Source organism: Takifugu rubripes, chromosome 11 (assembly GCF_901000725.2).
Source record: "Takifugu rubripes chromosome 11, fTakRub1.2, whole genome shotgun sequence".
Classification (NCBI taxonomy): domain Eukaryota; kingdom Metazoa; phylum Chordata; class Actinopteri; order Tetraodontiformes; family Tetraodontidae; genus Takifugu; species Takifugu rubripes.
Genome location: NC_042295.1, coordinates 15,557,368 through 15,573,668, shown reverse-complemented (window position 1 = coordinate 15,573,668; position 16,301 = coordinate 15,557,368). Strand labels below are relative to the sequence as shown.

At 51.0% G+C, this 16,301-nt stretch overlaps 1 protein-coding gene across 1 annotated transcript; it reads left to right on the top strand.

Moving 5' to 3' along the window:
- The first annotated feature begins 553 nt into the window (after window positions 1-553).
- On the top strand, window positions 554-15,260 carry gjd1b (gap junction protein delta 1b). Its single transcript, XM_029844379.1, has 2 exons — window positions 554-1,613; window positions 13,778-15,260. Exons 1-2 carry the CDS (start codon window positions 1,543-1,545, stop codon window positions 14,625-14,627), a joined length of 921 nt encoding a protein of 306 aa, XP_029700239.1. The 5' UTR covers window positions 554-1,542; the 3' UTR covers window positions 14,628-15,260.
- The last annotated feature ends 1,041 nt before the right edge of the window (window positions 15,261-16,301 follow it).

The window sequence follows — 16,301 nt, the reverse complement described above, 5'->3', positions numbered from 1 at the left end:
CTGCTGTGTGGATAAAGTCATGCAATTGTTGCTGTAAATGAGCATGTGTGTGCACAGCATCCGCCTGCCCATCCTAAAATCCATCCCTGCTCTTCTTTAAAGGGCTGGTGGAATTCCAGACCAATCTGGATTTAATCTGGATTTCAATTTGCAGTCGCAGATGCACAGAACTGTGTCACGAAGGAAGGTAAAGCTCCAGCTGCAGACGCGCGGCAGCCCCGCAGGTGAGGCTGAACCTGAGTCCCAGTTTTGCAACTAAAGTGTAAAATCAAAATCAGCTCAAATGTGTAAGTTGTTTAAAGATCTGGCAATGTTACATTAATGACGTTGGATTTTTAAGCCCGTTTTTGTCTGTTAATTTTTGTCTGTTAAATTGTCTGTTGTGTGAGTAAGAGAGAAAAGGATCCTCTGAACAAGTGTCTCCCAATCTAGACGAATGTTGCTATCTCCATTTCCAGCCCTATTGTCCGCACAGCGCGTCCACGCTCGCACACGCAACGAAGTGTGCTCGTGTCGTTCTGGATGCGCGCGTGCAAACAGACCAAAATCTCCCTTGTTGTTGTTGCAGATGGAAGGTGCTGAGGAACCTAAAGGGGAGTGAAATAAAAATGGAGCGATGTTCTGCGGGAGATGGAGAGGAGGGGGATCAACACTGGGATGGAGAGCGAGAAAAAGGGAGTGAGAGGGGGAGGAGCAGAGGGATGATTCCTCTTAATCCTCGATACACACGCGCAGACACACTAGCTCAGAGAGGCTGAGGCTGCTGAAGGAGTGCAGAGAGAAAAGATGAAGGGAAGACAAGAGAGCAGCTCTGCTTCTCTTCATTGCTGCTGACAGAAAACCGAGGAGCGCTGGAGGAGCCGGGGAGCCGCAGGTCTTTGGTCGAGGGTGAAGAAGACAAAGGTGGAGAATGACGCTCCAGCCCGGCGCTGCGTGAGAGAAACCCCGCAAAGAAGAAAGAAAAATTAAAACCAGAAACTGCAAGACAGGGGAAACAAAGAGGGAATAGTGAAGAAGAAGAAATGATGGAGGGGTGGAGAATGTGCAGAGGCGCGGATCCCTGTCTACTCAGGCTCACATGGACCTGAGAGTTACTACGAGATGCTGTCAGAGAGTCGGAACGCGAGCTGCGCGCGTCTGTTTGCACGGTAGAAGTAGATCAGCACCGGTGCGTCGGATCTGGTGCGTGGATGCGCGTGTGAGAAGGCAAGACAGCAGCTGTTTAGGAGGTAAACGGGGTCAGGTGCACCCAGAGGAGGGGAACCGAGGAGAAGGAGGAGAACGCCTCTCCGCACGGCGTCGAATGTCTCAGGTGCACGTTAGGATGAGTGCGCGTGGATGGTGCTGAACAATGAAGAGAGGCAACAGTGCGTCGGCGCAGATCAGGCACAGCTGAGCCTCCTCCAGGTTGCTTTTGATTCCTCCACCTGAGCACTTTTCTACCTCAGTACCACGCAACAAGTGGACTTGAAACCGGTGCCCCGCCGGCCCACAAGCCCCATCTGAGTTCTCGTCCCCGGTGGATGCCTCCAACCTCCAGCCATGGGAGAATGGACCATCCTAGAGCGCCTCCTGGAGGCTGCAGTGCAGCAGCATTCCACTATGATTGGGAGGTGAGTTGGAACTGACGGTGGTCTTTGTAGTAAAGGAAGAACCTGTTCTTGCTTCTACAGCAGGAGCTTTAAATGATAACCAATCATCTGGAAACAGCTTCCATTTGATGGTTCCTGCTCCAATGTGGCTGTTTGCAGTAAGAGAATAAAGCTTTAGCTTCTTTAATCCCTTTGAGTGACATGATGATTGGGGTGGTGGGGGTCTCAGGCGGCCAGGGGCGGCTCACACCAAAAATATGTCGTCCTCAGCACAGTAAGGTCGCTTCAGCTTTAAGTGTCTCCCTTCTCTCTCTACTCCTTTTCTTTCCATAACATTATGTTTCACAAGTGTGCTCTGTTCCAGCATCAACCCCCCCCCCCCCCCTCATCTTTTGCATCCCGTCTTTGTAAAGTATGAAGTCATGCTAAAAGCCACCAGGAACTAGTCACCATGCAAGGTCACGGCAGCGAGCAATTATTGATGAGCGTCTGAGCCACAAAGGCGCATCAGCTCTGTTGATGGCAGGAAACACAATATTAGGGACATTCCTGAGGATGGGATTTTCTTTTTAAAAATGGGCTCATCAAGGCTGCTGGGCTCTGGAGTTTGAACCAATCACCTGCACCCAAGGCCGCTGCTTCATGGTGGAAACGATGTGAGGAAATGTTTGGGCTTTGGTTTCCCTCAACATCTCCTGTAGACAAAGCTGAGTGTGAACTTCCTGGTGCCAGTTATGTAACAGGAGTTTTGCTGTGAGAGCAGTTGCTTGGTCGGTTGGTTGGTTGGTTGGTTGGTTGGTTGGTTGGTTGGTTGGTCGGTTGGTTGGTTGGTTGGTCGGTTGGTTGGTTGGTTGGTTGGTTGGTTGGTTGGTTGCTCAGTTGCTCGGTTGCTTGGTTGCTTGGTTGGTTGGTTGCTTGGTTGCTTGCTTGGTTGCTTGCTTGGTTGGTTGCTTGCTTGGTTGCTTGGTTGGTTGGTTGCTTGGTTGGTCGCTTGGTTGGTTGCTTGGTTGCTTGGTTGCTTGGTTGGTTGGTTGGTCGCTTGGTTGGTTGCTTGGTTGCTTGGTTGGTCGGGGTGATCCCTGCTGGTGAGATGATGAATGACTGGTGAGCATTTGCTGCCTGTCATTCATGAGAGGCTGAAGTGCAGCGCCCCTCATCATCATCAGCCACGCTCGTCGTCCTGGCTTCAGGCTCCGCATGGGAGTGAGAAATCGAAGGCAGAGGTCAACCAAAAGAAACACAAGGAGGAGAGAAGAGGAGTGTTTGCAAAGCGGGGCGGAAAAGGGTGGAATCGCCAGTCAGAGTGCGACATGCGCGAGACAACGAGCAGATGATGGAGAAACGAGGGGAAAAACCGGAGCGTGAGGATGAAGGCAGCGAGCGGCAGTTATTCACAGACAAGCAGACACATGGCTGCCGTCTGCAGGGCGTTGGGAGGAGGCCAAGAGCGCCGTCTGCTCACGAGATGCTGCTGCGTGTCACAGCCCGAGCAGAGCAACCGGGACACCTGGACGCAGGGAGCTTCAGTCCCTCGCTACGGTTTTGGTTTCATCTGCAGGCCGAAATATTCATTTGAGTGTCAAAAAAAAGGCAGATAATAAGTCAATGTGCAGCTCATCTTTAGCTTAAGCAGCTGCAGTTTCAGTTGCCTTTTTTAATTAACGCAAGTCAACGCATGTGTCACACACACACACACCCCGTATGAGCGAAGCACCTTACAGAATCCACACACATCAACGATACAGTGTCACCCTCCATCCGTCTCTTCTGCAGCTCAGAACCATCTCATCCCAGACGTCACCGCCGACATGAGTTTTTGTAAACACATGCTAATACCTCCTCGATCCTGAAACCCATTGGTCCCTCCACTGTGCTGTTCTGACTCTCATTGGTCGCCGCGGGTGCCGTCCTGCCCAGAGAAAGGGCTGGACAGGTTGCGGGCCCTGAGGGGATGCCAGCATGTGCTCTCACGAGCCCACCATGACAACAGCCTGCAGGCCCGACTCCATTCGTCATGCATGAGTCACACACATTAGGGAGAATATAACATTTGCTGTTTGTGGAGGATTACACACAGCTCCAGAGATTCCCTTCTATGGTCTGGGATCGTGCGTGTGGATATAAATACCCCGACTGCATGTGTGGACTTTGCTGGGTACAGTCGCATGTGCCTCGGAAGGTTTCAGCCCTTCTGTAAATGTGTGTTTATGCCTTCACCTGCTGCGGCTGTGATTCATTCTTGCCTCTATAGGCGAAGCTGTAGATCAGCTTGGTGGTAAAGCGAGAGGAACCGTGATGAAGCCCTCTCTAACTAGCACATTTTGGCTCCTGCATCCAGCGGTTCCTTGTGAGCCTCCGTTGGTCAGCTCAGGACTATTGGTCCTATTGATCTCCAGTAATGGAACAGGAAGCAGAGCTTGACAGGATGAAACGTCTGCAGACCTGCTCAGCTGCCGTGCAGGTGGACCCAGGCGTAGCGGTGCGAATGTTAAGTGAGTGATTACGGCTGTAAGTCCTTCATTGACTTTTTTGCCAATTAAAATAAACCCACGATCGTGATGAGCAGACCATCTACTTATCTGAAACACCCAGAGGACAAATGAAAAGATAAGGCGACTCTTCAGAGCCGGGAAGGAACCGATATCCTTCAACATTGCATCCCATATTGTATCTTCATATTGAAATCTAGGCTTCATGGCTGCTGTGGAGCAGTTCCAGCTGCATCGCTCCTTCAGCCAATCTTTCTAGGAAAACGTACAGAATCCGTCGTCGAGCTTCCCTCAGCACCACAGAGACAAAGCTAAAGCTATTATTTATGAGTGAGCAGCATGTTGCGTGTTCTTTCCTTTAGCAGCTCTGATATCACATGACCTTTAGATCATGATGCTTTTATTTACCACATTCCTGTGGTGACTCACGGCCCCCACTGAGATGGTGGACAAATTTGTTTGCACAGAATCAGGCTGAGAAAATGGATGGTATATGGTAGCATAAAGGCTAAAGCCTGCTGTGATCGCGCCTCAGAGTCCCCTGAGAGATTTTAAAAAAGAAACACTTAGAGACAGAGGGGGACCTCTGACACATTCCTCTGCTGCCCCTCTCATCTCGGCTTTTACACCATCTCCATCCATATGTAACGGAGAAGACGAAGATCCCAGGGGTGTTATTGGCTTTAATGTCAGCGCCTTTAAGGAACCAGCTATTAAAATGACCTCGGATGGTTCCAGGAAAGTGAGGAGGTCCTGGTGGGAGGTGGATGCGTGTAGTTACCGGTGCATCATTAGGACGTTCCCATCACCTGCTCCAGATGATGGGAACGCCGTGTGGGTAGCAACAGTGGGCTTGATGTGCTGTGCTTGTCACCAGAGCGGTGAAAATGAGTCCCGGGAGCGGGAGAGAGAATCTCTGAAGCTCCTTTCACGGATTACCATACAACCATCCTCCATGGGGACCTTTGGAGATACAGAGTTGTAGCTGGAGGAGGAAGGAGGAGAATAACTGCATGCGAATTACAAGCCTTGTGTTCTCAACGCTACCCCGCTTACACCTCAAGTCCTCGCCGCCGCCGCGTCTGCTGTGCTCATTACTGCTCTCCTGAACCTCACTTTGGACACAGATCATCTCTGACCGAATAATCATCTCAGTTCTGGTTGAAAGTGTGCGTTTTCAGCCATAATTGTGTCGATGCCCAGCAGTTATAGGGAGGGGGATGACTAAAGACAGCCATCTTGGGGTCAGAGTTGAGACTGATTTCACCTTGCACGGCATCAGGAGAAAGTGTCTCTGGCAGGGTGATTGGAATGGCTTATAGGTTTAGCGTTAGCGTTCATGAGGACAGAGCAGCTCAGCGTCAGCGTGACCCTGAAGGTTTGGGTTTGGGTTAACCAGACACCCCACAAACAGGAGCGATGCTGCCGGAACAGAACCGTCCCACCCATTATTTATTATTATTCAGTGGTTATCACCCCTCTCACACTCTTCTGCCCCCCTTCACCGCGACACTTATACCTCAAAACTGTGTCTGTTGGTTATTCAATCATACACACATAAATAGCAATATAACACACATCTTGCTTTATGGCCCAGTGCAAAAAATAGGGTTTTTTCCCCACTTTTTGCTGGTTTTGACACCCGTGAATGAGGAATCAGGAGGCGAGATCTTCAGTATGATGTCAGGAAATCAATGTGTGAACATGAAGCGCAGCGTCAGTTTCATCTGCATTAGCATACGATGAAGCGCTGCATCATTTATTCACGAGAAGATTTTCATATTTAGTGACACGTACGCAAACAGCCCCAGCACAAGTTTTATTGCCATCTTTCTCTGGCCCCTGGTGGAAAATATGCTTTTTAATTGGGATAGAAAACAGTGACAAAAAGAGGAGGCGCATAAATCCGTGTTCCAGAGAAGAGAGCACGAGGACAAGGAGAACAGCTGTGTTGTTTTAGGGAGAGTTTGTGTTTAAAACCAGGGAAAGATCCAAGTTGGCGAAGGAACCGTCTCGACGGGGGCGAGGGTGACGGGGGTGACGGGGGTGACGGGGGTGACGGGGGTGACGAGGGTGACGAGGGTGACGGGGGTGAAGAGGACAGTGACGAGGGTGACGAGGGTGACGAGGGTGAAGAGGGTGACGAGGGTGACGGGGGTGAAGAGAGTGAAGAGGGTGACGGGGGTGACGGGGGTGACGAGGGTGACGGGGGTGGCGAGGGTGAAGAGGACAGTGACGAGGGTGGCGAGGGTGACGAAGGTGGCGAGGGTGAAGAGGACAGTGACGAGGGTGACAGGGGGGGACGGGGGCGACGAGGGCGGCGAGGGTGACGGGGGTGAAGAGGACGGTGAAGAGGGTGACAAGGGTGACGAGGGTGAAGAGGACGGTGACAAGGGTGACGAGGGTGAAGAGGGTGACGGGGGTGACGGGGGTCACGAGGGTGAAGAGGACGGTGAAGAGGGTGAAGAGGGTGACGAGGGTGACGAGGGTGACGAGGGTGAAGAGGACGGTGAAGAGGGTGAAGAGGGTGACGAGGGTGACGAGGGTGACGAGGGTGAAGAGGACGGTGAAGAGGGTGACAAGGGTGACGAGGGTGAAGAGGACGGTGACAAGGGTGACGAGGGTGAAGAGGGTGACGGGGGTGACGGGGGTCACGAGGGTGAAGAGGACGGTGAAGAGGGTGAAGAGGGTGACGAGGGTGACGAGGGTGACGAGGGTGAAGAGGACGGTGAAGAGGGTGAAGAGGGTGACGAGGGTGACGAGGGTGACGGGGGTGAAGAGGGTTTGTAAGATGAAGCAGGTCCCATAAAGCTGCTCCTCCACACTTCCTGTTCCCAGCTTCCATCACTGCATCTTTACACGTCACCAGCCTGTGCACGGTGTGATTGGCTCCACATGACTTAAATATACTGAGTGCACCTAAACACCTTGTTAAAACACACGTCTGAATCGCCGCCCTCCCGCCAGATGGTCGCCCAAATATAAAAACACGCGCGTGAGCAGACCTGAGGCGTCATTAGTGTGTTTACTCGCTTCTCCGGGGTCAAAATCTTAAAATGGAAACACCTTTTCTTTTATACAGACACACATGCTGCCAAAGCCGTTTGCATATGAGCAGCCAGACAGAGTGTGACGATACAGTCACACCTCCCCACACACACACACACACACACACACACACACACACACACACACACACACCACACACACACACAGATTCTTCAATTAAGACGGGAGGTTGAAAGGAGCAATAATGACTCACGTGTTGCTTTCACACCTCTTTTATATCCAATTATGAAGCAACACATAACGGCGCCTCCTTGTCCTGGAGCAGGATGATAACAAGAGTGTTTCTGTTGGATGTTTTCACCAGTAAACACCAGTATGTTCAGACCGGTCGCCTGATGAACCAGTATTCAGAATTAGACGTAATCATCCATCAGCCTCAATATCTTTAAACTGTCTCTTTATCGATAAGCTGTGTTGTAGCTTCACATTACAGTCATTCCCACTTTTATCTTTATTTTTTCCAAAAGTAAATCCATTTTTAGTTGAGAAACTAAGATCAAATCCAGTGTGCAGATGCAGCGAGCGGCCACAGACGTGGCTGCAGGCTCCTCGCCAGGCTCCCGGAGAATCGCTGCTCTGCTTTGGGGACGTTCCCTCTCCCATATGCTTGTGTCGTGGAGGCTCCCTGCTTGTGCCAGTTTGCTTGATTTAAACCGCTGCTTGGCCCGGGCGGTGGGCAGGAAGTTGGCACGGACACAGCGGGCCTAATTTGGGATTGTCCAAAACCCAGCATTTTAATCCAGATTATAGCCATCATTTCCCCCCCCCCCCCCCCTCCCTGCTGCTCTTTCTCTTGCTCACGCTTCATCCCTCCATCCTCAACTCAAAACGAAGCCGCCCTCGCTTCCCTTCATCGGTGGACTGTGCATGATCATTCACAGCAGATTTTAGAAAGTCTATTTTTAAGAGCTCCTATTTGTGTCGCGTTTGATCATCTATCTGTTGCCAAGGTAACTGCCACCGTTATCATCCCAGGGAGCGTTGTGTACACTGGAAAGGATATTGCACGTACACGTGCGCGCCTGTGCTTAATCTGATTGGTTGGTTATAAAATAACCATTGTAATAAATATGACTGCATCAGCAGTCTGCCTGCAGAATATTTCAATCTCACATCTTATATGCAGCCACTTTATTGGTGTATGAACAAGACGAAGCAGATCCATAAATGGTGGGTAATAAAGGCTCTATAAGGCTCTATATAAGACTCAGCCCTTAAGGACAACCTACAATCAATGTGTACGTGGCGCTACCGGAGTCTGATGAGCGGAGGCTCAGTAAAGCTGCAATAACCCCCCCAGAGTTGAACAAATACCAAGTGGGATGTAAAATCCGTGGGGGGTCTCCCAGGCAGGAACGCTGCTCCCTTTGTGCCCCAGGAGGAGACGTGCAGGCCGCACCGACAGAAATCCTCAGTAATTGCTCACGGTCGCCACAGGTTCAACGGGCTTAACGTATCACTCGGGAAGCATTAAAGCGTTTTTAGCGTCCGGTCGGGACATCGGCGCTGCAAAGCCGCATCTGAAACCCTGGGATGATGAGTGTAGCAACGATAGCAAAGATAGCAACCATAGCAAAGATAGCAAAGATAGCAACGATAGCAAAGATAGCAAAGATAACAACAATATCAAAGATATCAAAGATATCAAAGATAGCAAAGATAGCAACGATAGCAAAGATAGCAACGATAGCAAAGATAGCAAAGATAGCAACGATAGCAAAGATAGCAACGATAGCAAAGATAGCAAAGATAACAAAGATAGCAAAGATAGCAAAGATAGCAACGATAGCAAAGATAGCAAAGATAACAAAGATAGCAAAGATAGCAACGATAGCAACGATAGCAAGCGGAGGGGGTCATTCATCCACCTTCCAGGTTGGCAAAAATGAGGCGTTGTTAGAGAATCGTTTCAATTCCTGCTAAAAAATATGAAACCAAAGAAAAATATGGACTCCCGTCAGTAAATCCTGCACGTTTATCCTCGGGGATTATTTGTTTTTAAGTGCTTTGCCTATAATACTCAGTGAACATACTTAAGGTGCAGTGATTCATTTGATCCGCACCAGATTCTGGCGCCACCTGCTTGAAGGTCAGATGCTCCCGTAACACCATTATTTCTGTTCGGCATGATACAAATCCATCTCCAGCTCCTCCCGAGGGGGAGGAACTAAAACCCCGACAATGTCAGACACAATCGGCTTTGTGGTGCTGCGCAACAGCTGGACCAGTGCGGTCATGTGCTCTGGAAATGTGCGCGCGTCTGTCTGGGGAGGTGTTTATTCATGCATCCATGTGTGTAACGGTGCATGTTGGGAGGTGGGTGGCCATGCAGGATAAAGGTCTGTCATCAGGGGACACTGTGGCCCCCTCGTGCCGTCTGTCGCTGGCCCGAAGCACCGGAACATCCCTTCTGCGTGTGTGTGAGCGCGTGTGTGAGCGTGTGCGCGCGCCTGTTAGACGCAGCTTCGTGCCAAGTGACTTGCTGTGAACCAGGAGCTATTGATAAACCTTGGCAACGGAACACAGCGCGGGAGGGAGGGAGGACGGCGAGCTCCGCGCCCGCCTCTGAAGCGGTGGGATTATTTTCGTCAGTTCTGCTGAGTCGTATTTGGGTTACCACCTGGTACCTCCGGGTCACACCGGAGAGAGCAGAGAGCCCGAACGGGAGTCTGACGCTGACAGGAATGGGCGGTTTATTGATCGTGTCCCGGCACATCTGTGGGCGTCCGCTGACATGCACATCTGGCTGGGGCCACGAGGCCCCGTGTCAGAGCAGGAATTAGAATGACCCTTTCCTTTCTTTCCACCTCCTCAGAACATCTACCTGCTCTCCTGACGCGCTTCTTTAGCTTTGCTAGAAAAGTTTCTCCTTTCAGTGAATCACCTCGAGGCTTTTGTGCGAACGAACGACCGCGAACACATCTGGGAGGCTCCCGACAACAAATCCGCTTCCCTCCGCAGCGCAAACTTGATGTTCTTAAGTTGACTTAGCTTCTAGTCGACACACTTCTCATCTGCCTTGGTTTTCTGCCCCTCGCCTGTTGCCGTGGTAACTAGCAGAGGGGGAGCTGAGGCTGAAAGGAGGGAGGGAGGGAGGGAGGGAGGGAGGAGAGATGTGAGAGGAGAAAGAGGGTAGTTGTGGTGAGGTTTGTGGGTAAAGGAACCGTGGCTGCCGTTCTTCATCCTCCCTTTGCTTCTCTTCCTTCTTTTCCCACCAAATTCTTAATTTCTCAGCTCTTTCCGCCTCCGGTGCTGCCGGAGTTCCGCCTCCATGTTGAACGGCCTCGCTATGGAACAACAGTTCCCTCACCCTTAAGACTCACAACTCAACTCAGATCCAAAGCAATGATGAGAGGATGGCGTTGAACACGAAGGCAAATATCTCATCATTTCAGGACGACTGCGCTCGATGACGCTTCAGTTGGGACGTGCACACTTTTCTGCTGCTCCGAATGTGCGCTTGCATACGCACATTTGCTACTGGAGTCCCCTCTGCAGATGCAAAAATATGATCCTGTGCATGTTTAATTCATGGAAATGATCTGCAGCGCCCGTTTGGACGAGAGACACCCCTCGGTGTTACATGTCTAATGTCAGAGAGAGAGATTAAGCAGGTTGGGACAAAGAATTAGCAGGTAGAGGAGGCGCCGTGTTGGGCTTTTCCTTTTTATGGTTGGCATCATGCTTCTAATCATCTAATAATAATAAGATTTTAATAAGATTTCAATAATCATCATTGCTCCCTGTATGGCGACAAAGCGCTACATGCTAACACGTAGACAAGCTTTGAGCGTAGCCCAGCGTGCAGATATACAGGATTCACCATCTGTGACGCACCTGTGGACATGGCTGCCATTATTAACATTCAAACCAGATTTAGGAAACTGCATCTCTAACACCGTTAACTTGGCTTATTACATGTAGTAACAATACTTATATACTTAAAGAGACATTCTACAGAAAACAAGATGCACAACATGGGCCTTTTCTTCCCTGGTGGGTGTATGTGGGTGTTGGCATACAAAAAAGGGCGAGAGGAGGAGCACCTGATCACAACTGGAAAGAGAGAAAAGAAGGCTAAAGTCAGGTGGGGGGGGTTGGTGTGTTACCAATAATCTAAAGCTATTTGGACATTAAAAAAAGACCTTAATGCAAGAATCCTCCCATGGCAGATTACTGCAGTGGGTTTGCGTGTGGAAACTATTATATAATTCATTCTCTATGATGAGCCCCCCCCCCCATTGCTTCCCCCCCCCCATACTGGCAGGTTTCACTTTTAATTTAAACGGACGTCCAAGACGCCCTTTTTTTGGGTGACTTTATAATCTTTTTATCCCTGTCTGGAACTAATTCATCCTCAACAGCAATTTGTCACTTCCCCCGTCAGTGTAACAGTCTCGTGCGCTCGTGCGCTCGTGCGCTCGCGGCCTGAAGTTGGCTGGATGGGTGTGAGCGTGCGCGTGCATGTGGGCTGAATTTCTGTGCCCAAATGTACAGCACTGCTTTCTCTTCTTTGCTCCCTAAGCTCTTTAATAGAGTCACTGCGAGGACAAAAGCATTTTTATTCATTTCCCCTCCCCCCTTCCCTCCCCAGTGGCCAGCGGACCACAGGTGGGAGTATTTTATTTTATATTCTGGTGGTCATCACAGATGAGACGTGCATGTGATCCGCACGCGTCAGACTCCGGGAGGGATTAACTGCTGCCCTTCGACTCCACATCTGTGCCACACGAGGCCGGTAAAGCCCCTGTGTGATTGGTAGATTACCCCTCCCACAGCCAAATTCCATCTAATGATTATCCGGCGATGCTGGGGGTGCGGTGCCAGGGGCCTTCCTCCGGAGCCTTCCTCCGGAGCCCCTGCCCTGTTAACATGGCCGAGAGATAAAGAACTTTGAGGCTGCTCCGGTGCTGCTGGAGGTGAGAGGTGAGTTTTAACCTACAAATCCCAAATTATCTGGTCGAGTTTCATGTCCAGAAGGAAGAAAATGCTGAAACGTGACAATTCCTACTAAACGGGAGGATTGTTTGCTTTAGTCACATCTCGATCTACAGGCCTGCGGGGATTATGGGATGGTTTCCTTTGCTCCTGCATTCCATCGCTGATGAAGCAGGAAAGTTCTGAATAATGTGGATGTTTGTTTTAAAAAGCAAGTCTTGAATAGCAGCTTTATTTCCAGCCTCGGGCGGCCACGTCGCCTGTGCAGCGAGCAGAAATCTCATTTTAGAGTCAAATTAAATGCGGTCTCATATTCTTTTATGACAAGTAATGAACGATAATATGCGCAAGGCTGGCAATGCTCCTGCTTTTATTTACTAAATGAAGACAAATCGCCTGAGTGGCTTAAATGTGGCGGTGTGTTTATACAGAAAATATCCAGGCTCAAGTTAAATTAGAATGTCTAATTGTTTCTGCGTATCATCAGGAATTAATCACTCCTCCTGCAACGACCCACTGCCCATCAGGGCTGCCTCCAGAGCCATCTTTAGAACTCACCCCGTATCGGCGAAAAACAAACGTAAATCCACGCTAAACGTGATGAGGTCCGGTTTTAGGGGGCGGTTGTAACGAGGTGTTATTCTGCACTCAAGCACCACACAGTGATTTAAGAGATTTTAATCAGTTTAAAGGTGACAATTAGCAGGAGTCAATCCTGAACCAGGAGTTGGCGAGAGCTCCTTCACATGTGCGACGCTGACCTCGTGAGGCGGCGACCGATAGTTGGAGCAACAGTGATGATCAGGCGTGTTGTGGTCTTTGTTTAGAAGATCAACAACACTGTGGGAAGGGCCCACTTGGCTTGCATCTGAAATTTTAATGAGGGATGAATAAAGTAAGAAAGGAACAAAGAGAGAGACGTCAGCCAGAACGGAACCGAGGAAGGTGTGTGTGTAACAGTCTGAAACCCACACACGCGGAAAATGTGCACATCTGCCGACTCATCGTTTTGAAGTTGTTTACGGACCCACGCTGAGCAGCGGAATAGGACTAATTTCAGGAGTTTTCTTTGTCTCAACACACCCACATAAAAATAGCACCAACTTGACAAACAAGGTTCACTGAAGGCCCTTGAAAGTGTGTGTGTGTGTGTGTGTGTGTGTGTGTGTGTGTGTGAGAACTAAAGAAAGGAAATGCAAAGTGGTTAAATCACATGAAATATGTAACGTAATAAAAAGCTGAGCTGAGATAAACACAGGTTGATGCTGGAACAGCGCTAACGTCAGTTAGCAACAGCGCCACTCGTTTCCCTTCACCTCCACCGACAGTCCTAGTTCCCGTGTGACGAATCCACCGCTCGGCGGAGTGGTTGGCATGGTAACTGGGCTCGATCATATACCAAAATAATGTCCTACCTGCAAACACAGACACTCTTCCGCAGCTCGACTCCATCCTCACTCTGGATGATGAACGTGATTGGAATTACGGCTCGTTAACAGGAAAAACAGGGACGCTGACAGTGACATCATCGCTCTTCATCACCGCTTCCTCATCATCAGTGATGAAACCGTAGCTACCCCTCCACCCAGTTTCATGCAGGATTCCCTGAACCCTTTTCTATAAACCTTTCCTGATCTTCCGAACTTTGAATTCCAAACATCCGTTTATTTATCTCTGTCTCCCCAACAGGATCCTGCTGACAGTGGTGGTGATCTTCCGGATCCTGATCGTGGCCATCGTCGGGGAAACGGTGTACGAGGACGAGCAGACCATGTTCATCTGTAACACCCTGCAGCCGGGCTGCAACCAGGCCTGCTACGACAAAGCGTTCCCCATCTCCCACATCCGCTACTGGGTCTTCCAGATCATCCTGGTGTGCACCCCCAGTCTCTGCTTCATCACTTACTCAGTCCACCAGTCAGCCAAGCAGAAGGACCGTCGGTACTCCTTCCTCTATCCCATCATGGAGAGGGACTACGGGGGGAGGGACGGCACGCGGAAGCTCCGCAACATCAATGGGATTCTAGTTCAACACGGCGGCGATGGTGGAGGAGGGAAGGAAGAACCAGACTGTCTGGAGGTGAAGGAGATCCCCAACGCCCCGCGGGGCCTCACTCACGGCAAGAGCTCCAAGGTCCGGCGCCAAGAAGGGATCTCCCGCTTCTACGTCATTCAAGTGGTTTTCCGGAACGCTCTGGAGATCGGATTCCTGGCAGGCCAATACTTCCTCTACGGCTTCAGCGTGCCTGGGATTTTCGAATGTGACCGCTACCCGTGTCTGAAGGAGGTGGAGTGCTACGTGTCCCGGCCCACCGAGAAAACCGTGTTCCTGGTGTTCATGTTCGCGGTGAGCGGCATCTGCGTGGTGCTCAACCTGGCGGAGCTCAACCATCTGGGGTGGCGCAAGATAAAGGCCGCCATCAGGGGGGTCCAGGCCCGCAGGAAGTCCATCTGCGAAATCCGGAAGAAGGACATGGCTCATCTCTCCCAGCCCCCCAACCTGGGACGCACGCAGTCTAGTGAGTCGGCCTACGTGTGAGGAGGAGGAGGAGGAGGAGGAGGGGAGGAGGGGTTCATTATGAGTTTAATTAATGAAGATGGTGGGGAGGTCAGTGAGTCCGTCCCTCGGAATGTAAGTCACAAACTTCTGACTCTAAATGAAAGAGGAAGAGAAAAAAAGAACATTAAAAGGAAGAGAGGACAAACTGTTCTCCACAGAAACAACAGATTCTGGCCTCATGGGGGGTTCCCACTGCCACTTTATACTTTTGTCTTTTTTTAATAATTACCCCTCCCCTGCTCTTCTCTCCATCCTTTTAAGAGAGGAATTAAATCTCCAAGGATCTGGTGAAGGAAGAAGGGGGGATGAGAAGAAGAGGGGAACAGACAAGAGGCTGTTTTTATATTCTTTAGGGGAGATGGCGGTGGTGGGGGATGCGTGCCATGGTGCTTTTCTTCTGGACCGTATCAGCCTCAAGAAACTGGTCTGGGAACGTGGACGGGAAGGAGGAGAGGAAGGATGATTAAAAGATGAAGAGGAGAACTCTCGTGGCTTCAGTGGACTCTGGAGAAGGAAAAGGAGAGGAGAGAGAGACTGAGGCGTCTGGAACGCACCCACAGGAGAGAAGAAGGCATCTTCCTTCCTGGAAACTAGAGGTTAACTAAAGCTGGGGGGGAGAGGGGGGAGAGAGGGGAGGGAGGGGGGAGGAGAGAGGGAGGAAAGAGGGGAGGGAGGAGAGAGAGGGAGGAGAGAGGGAGGGGAGAGAGAGGGAGGGAGAGAAAGGGGAGAGAGAGGGAGGGGAGAGAGAGGGAGGGAGAGAAAGGGGAGAGAGGGGAGCTGCCTCCGCTCTTCTATGAGCCAAAACCAAATGAAAAATGCAAACGGATGATGTTTATGTTTCGTCTCTTGGAAAACTCTAATGTGAACTGAACCGGCGCGACGACAGGCTCCCCCCCCTCTCCCCCCTCTCCGTCTCCCCCCTCTCCGTCTCCCCCATCTCCGTCTCCCCCTCTCTGTCTCCCCCTCTCCGTCTCCCCCCTCTCCGTCTCCCCATCTCCGTCTCCCCCCTCTCCGTCTCCCCCCTCTCCGTCTCCCCATCTCCGTCTCCCCCATCTCCGTCTCCCCCCTCTCCGTCTCCCCCTCTCCGTCTCCCCATCTCCGTCTTCCCCCTCTCCGTCTCCCCCCTCTCCGTCTCCCCCTCTCCCCATCTCCGTCTCCCCCTCTCCGTCTCCCCATCTCCGTCTCCCCATCTCCGTCTCCCCCCTCTCCGTCTCCCCATCTCCGTCTCCCCCCTCTCCAGCTCCCCCCTCTCCAGCTCCCCCCTCTCCGGCCCCCCCATCCGCCCCCCATTCCCGGCTCCGCTCCACAGTTGGCAGCTCTATGGATCAGCTTGGAACGCCAGTCATCCCCCTCCAGCTCTGCCTAAACTCTGGAGAGAAATTAATGAACCAACGTCTGTTTGTCCCAGAGGACGAAACCAAACTTCTGTCCTCGTCTTTCCAGTGCTGAGGCGGGGGGGAATCAGCGGGGGGGGGGGGGGGGGGGGGGGGGGCGAATCAGCTGGGGGGGGCTTTATTACACATTTTATAAAACACATCACCATAACTTGTTGTTTTTCTTTTGAGAAAGCGATGGTGCCATCCTTAACATATTAACTTATTGTTGAAGACTTGCATAGATTATATGATAAGAATATTATTTATCCACTTAGAA

Coding starts and splice junctions, on each gene's coding strand:
- gjd1b (XM_029844379.1), top strand. CDS start 1,543: ATGGGAGAATGGACCATCCTAGAGCGCCTCCTGGAGGCTGCAGTGCAG. Junction 1,614..13,777: donor CATTCCACTATGATTGGGAG/GTGAGTTGGAAC, acceptor TCTCCCCAACAG/GATCCTGCTGACAGTGGTGG.